General features: G+C 40.4%; 1 protein-coding gene across 1 annotated transcript in view; it reads left to right on the top strand.

Moving 5' to 3' along the window:
* Positions 1–984: 984 nt before the first annotated feature.
* The window catches only part of dyx1c1 (dyslexia susceptibility 1 candidate 1), a 7,395-nt gene continuing 3,244 nt past the window's right edge, over positions 985–5,135 (top strand). The window contains exons 1-7 of the mRNA XM_015383796.1: positions 985–1,174; positions 2,941–3,088; positions 3,226–3,359; positions 3,435–3,636; positions 3,712–3,848; positions 4,451–4,560; positions 4,634–4,787. Coding sequence (XP_015239282.1) covers positions 1,052–1,174; positions 2,941–3,088; positions 3,226–3,359; positions 3,435–3,636; positions 3,712–3,848; positions 4,451–4,560; positions 4,634–4,787 — 1,008 coding nt within the window. The 5' untranslated portion in view covers positions 985–1,051. The remainder of the gene's footprint in view (positions 1,175–2,940; positions 3,089–3,225; positions 3,360–3,434; positions 3,637–3,711; positions 3,849–4,450; positions 4,561–4,633; positions 4,788–5,135) is intronic.

A 5,135-nucleotide genomic window follows, 5' to 3' on the forward strand; every position in this document is an offset into this window, starting at 1 on the left:
TCCCAGTGGGACCTGCCTGGAACCCCTCACCAGGGAGACGTCCAGGAGGCCTCCTAATCTGATGCCCGAGCCACCTCAGCTGGCTCCTCTCGATGTGGAGGAGCAGCGGCTCTACTCTGAGTCCTCCCCAGATGACCCAGCTCCTCACCCTATCTCTAAGGGTGAGCCCAGACACACTATGGAGAAAACTCATTTCTTGTATCCGGGATCTTTTTCTTTCGGTCATGAACAAAAGCTGATTACCATAGGTGAGGGAAGGAACGTAGATCGACCGGTAAATCGAAAGCTTAGCTTTTTGGCTCAGGTCTCTCTTCACCAGAGATTGGTTATTTAAGGCTTTATATGTGAGAAGGAGGATTTTAAATTATATTCTGAATTTAACAGGAAGCCAATGAAGAGAAGCTAAAATAGGAGATAGCCTATGATCCCTCAGTTTTCATCAGAAGATGATGAATAACAAATAATACAAGTAACTAATTAATTCATTATTCAAATTCAAATATTTAATAGAATGTTCAATCCCCAATTTTTTATTTTTTTTTTTTTTTTGGATGCTCATTGTAATCTTCTTCCCTTAATAAAAAACTCTTCTCTATTGAATCATCTCTAGATGAGTTCCTAGAACAGAGGCGGTCTTCTTTATCAGTTTGTTGAGCTTCTTTCAGTCATTTGCTCTGATGCTGTTTCCCCAGCAGATGATGGAGGAAGGATCACAGTCTCCACAATGACTGAAAGAACATCTGCCACATCTGGCTGCAAAATTTACAACAAGAAGTCAGTGAACAATGTTGATAACCAAATGTAACCAATGGGGTTTTTTCAGACATTCCAGGCTGTGCATAACCTACCTACTATTCGTTCACGTTACGTAACGTGAAAGGTGTTACGAAAACAGGAAGTAGAAAACCAAGTACTGAAATTTCCGACACCCCCAAAAGCAACACACTGTTTTACTCTCGTCACCATAGCAACGAATTACAGCGGTTACTCGTTGGGGATTTTATAGAAGGGTTAAATTAGATAACTCTGTTTTCTCACAGATTCTGCTGACATGCCTCTGCACGTGACGGACTTCACGTGGACCCAAACTGAGTCCACGGTCCACATCAAAGTGCCGCTGAAGGGGGCGAAGGCCGGAAGTGTGGACATAGTATCAACAGAGGAATATCTGAAGGTGAGGGAGGGGAGAAAAAGATGAAATAAAATAAAACAGCTCTGTGTTTGAACTACAAAAAAATGTGTGGGTAGAGTCCTAAAAATGTCCTTATGTATCAGTAGCCTACACACTATTTTATCATTTTATTTACTCAAGTAAAACTAGAAAGTAGTAATTCAAGACGTTGCTATTTAGAGTAAAAAAGTACTTGGTAAAATGGTCTCTCAGTACTCAGTGGTTTTTGGATCATAAAATCGGTTTAAATGTCTCCATACTTTTTGCTTAGCGCCCAATTTGGTCAGATATATAGAAAAATGGAAAATGTCTGTCCAGCCAGGTCCTAATTTATACCAGGAGTTTAAAATTAAAAACCAGCGGGGTCCGAATAAAGAAAATCATTAACCAGTAAAGATCCTCACACATTTTTAATCTGTAACTTAAAAAAAAAATTAATGCTGAAATAAAATCAGGTTTTTATGCATCCTTGGTATATATTGAATTTTTATAACATTTTATTAATTTCAATGTATAACATTTATATTTTAAAAATATGTAAAGAAAATTTTTAATCTAAGGTACTTTTTGAAGTAGAGAACAACAATCATTCAGTTTGGTATATAGACAATTTCCTGATTCACATAGTTTATAAAACACCTGAACTGACCTTTTTTTTTCCTTTTTCTTTTTTTATGGCTTAGTGAGAGAAGTGAGCTTTACCCTGCCCTGCAAGGCTTTAACCTATTATATGGCAAATTACTGTTTTTGATCACTTGCATACCCCAAATGGAGTTCCCCCGTCCCTCAGTGAGGTCTAGAAGCACAAGATCTATATCTATATAAAGATGCTGCTACATGGCTGTACATCTTATTTTGACATTTAACCAATTAGATGAGCACTTGAATGATATATTACCTACTGTAACTTAAGATGGAATCAGAAAGTTAAAAAGACAAGATAAAAAAGATAAAAAGCTAACTGAAAAGTTAAAAAGTAAAGTTAAAAAGTTAATACTCCTACTTAACAATTATATTTAGGTTTATAAAGTAAAAAAATGTACCAGTATCAGCAGTAATGCCTCTAAGGTTATGTTGTAATAGAAAAAAATGCTTTATTTCCCTCTCAGAGTGTTTTTCATGAATTTCTTATAGAAGCACTTTTGTTATTTTTCTTAATATATTTGGGAAAGTTGGCGTTTCTTGTTATTACATAGACATTAATTTTTGCCATCAAAATATCCATATTTTTTTAATGTTACAAAGGTAATAAGGTCTTGTCCTGGATTCAAATAACACTTTTGGCTTGAGATTTCACTGAGTGCCCTAAAAATAGTTAAACCTGGTTTTGAATGGAGACTAAGCCATTCTCAAGCACATATCAAGGAGATCATTTTGAGCCTGGATCCATATTTATTTTTGATGTTCATGGTGGAGAATCCTGCTTAACAGCAAGAGGTTGAGCCAAACCTACTCAAAATGTGCAGGATCATCTTTGAACGCACCGTTGCAGTTTTCTTTCACCAGTTCACCGCAGTTCTTCCAGTGGACTGCTGGAAAAAAAAACTTTTGTCTTGTAAACGTTTTTTTGCAGGTTGCTTAAAACAGCTGTGTAAAAAATCTGCAGAACATCCTGAGGAATCACCTACCTGATTTGTTATTTGATCTGATTGAAAGTTAAAACATGTTTGCTGCAGTCTGTGGAGATTCATCATAAAGTTTCTCTGAGCTCCTGAGAAGGAAAACCTCCTGCTGATAATCCATCTGACCCCTGTTCTGACCCTCCTCAGCTCCATTTCCCTCCCTTCCTCTTTGAGGCCTTCCTCTTCGAACCTGTCGACGATGACCGAAGCACAGCCAAGGTTGGAAATGGAGTCGCTGTTTTCACTTTACCAAAAAAGACGGCAAAAATGTGGGAACATCTGATGATGACCACAGGTGAGACTTCTCCAGGTTCTTCCTGATCCACGCTGGTTTCCTGTCAGATGATAGTGGCTCTGGTTTGCTCCTTTGTGGATTCTATGACAGTACAGCTTCTTGGAAAAATGTAAAATTAAGTTTATTGTGTGTTTTAGATGATAAAGAGACAAAAAGAGGGATAAGGGAAAGAGCTCTGCTGAAACAGCAGGAGAAACTATCTGCAGAGTCAAAACAAAAGGCAGAGAAACGGCAAGCAGAGAGGAAATATGCTCTAGAGACCATGATGAAGGTAAAAACCAAACCCAATCACCAAAAGTGTACGAATTAGTGATGATTCACAAGACTTTATGTTATGCTTGATCAGCTGGAGACGGAGGAAAAGGAGCGAATCCAGAAGATGAAGGATGCAGAGCGAGAGCAAATGACAGCAGAGCTGGCAGCGTGGCAGATGAAGCGGAAACAGGAAGCAGAGAAAGCCCAAAAGAACCAGAACCATCAGATCCAACCCAGAGGAAGCACAGACACGGCAGAACATAGACTGATGGAGGTCCAGAAGAACAAAGATGGTGAGTCATTTCCTGCTTATCATCCGCTTTCCTGCTTCATAAAGTCAGTTATAAAGGAAATCCTCCTGCTTCTAGTTCACAGTACCACCAAGAACCAGAAGATCCAAACCCGGCTACCTCCTCCTAGACCCCGCGGAAACATTCCAGTCACGTTTACTCCGCGAGTTTTCCCAACAGCTCTCCGAGAGTCACTGGTTTCCGAGGAGGAAGAGGTGAGTCTGTGGGAACTTTTCCTCTCATTTCATCCGTTCCAGCAAGACCTTCAGGGATGTCAGTGAAGCCTTTTCCTCTTTAATCCACCGATGCTCTGAGGGTACAATCCACAGAAAGCTCTAGAACTTCTGCTCTCATGGTGTTCAACAGACTCCTGGCTCCTATATCCGCTCAATCAAGACCCTAGGAGGCGCTGTCTAACAGGTCTACCCCCTTCTTCCTCCTTCTGGGATGAGAGAACAGCGAAAAGCAGCCAACCCCATACCATGATGCCCTCTCCACCGTGCTTAACAGTGTATCAGAGTTTAAAGTTGATCTGACTAACTGCCTGCCCTTTACAGATCCTAAAACAATAATTTCATCCATAAATCAAAGTTTCCTCCATTTCTGTGTGAAACCGTCTCTCTTTCAGTATTTTCCTCCCAATAATTGGACTTTTACTTCTTGCCCAAAGAACTGTTTCCCTGTAGGATCTTTCTAAATGCTGCAGTACTCCCAGTAGACCCAATATTTCAGCTGTTTGTTGCTGCTCTATCCTTTCTGATATGTTGTCCTGATTGTCTGAAGCAACAGGTGGGATATTTGTTTCTGTCCCATGCAGTGGCTGAAGAAACAAGCTGAAGCGAGGCGAGCAGTCAACGCCGAGCCGGAGGAGCTCCAGGACCTGACAGAGGAGGAGAGGAACCCTGATTGGCTGAAGCAAAAGGGCGAGTAAGTCCAATAAGATGAGACAATAAACTCCAACAGACAGCACAGCTCTTCTCTCAACCATCATGTCTTTCAGCAAATGTTTTACAAACGGGGACTATGTGGGAGCGGTGAAAGCCTACAGTCTGGGGATCCGACTCAACGGGAGCATTCCTGCGCTGTACTCAAACAGAGCTGCATGTCACCTGAAGTTAAGGAATCTGCACAAAGCCATCGAGGACTCCTCCAAGGTTGGTTGGAGAGGTGGATTATGATGAGGATGATCTTTTACATGTTTTGTCCCTTCAGCTGCAGATAAATAAACCAAACAAGTTGGGTTGATTGACATTTTCATTTACCTGTGAAGAAAAAATACACCTTTTTAGCGCACGTGGAACACTTAATTAAAAAAATACACACGCATGTTGAATAAAATTTGACTTTTATTTGTAACATTCTCTAAACGTGAGTTTTCAATGAAAAAAAGTCCCACCACCAACAGAACAGGCTAAAGCGTACTACTTTAAAGTAGTACGCTTGCTCATCTTTCTTCTTCTTTCATCTGGCTCATCTCCCTGTGGGCGACCGCGCAAGTTCAC

Source organism: Cyprinodon variegatus, unplaced genomic scaffold (genome assembly GCF_000732505.1).
Source record: "Cyprinodon variegatus isolate N-32 unplaced genomic scaffold, C_variegatus-1.0 Scaffold294, whole genome shotgun sequence".
Taxonomy (NCBI): domain Eukaryota; kingdom Metazoa; phylum Chordata; class Actinopteri; order Cyprinodontiformes; family Cyprinodontidae; genus Cyprinodon; species Cyprinodon variegatus.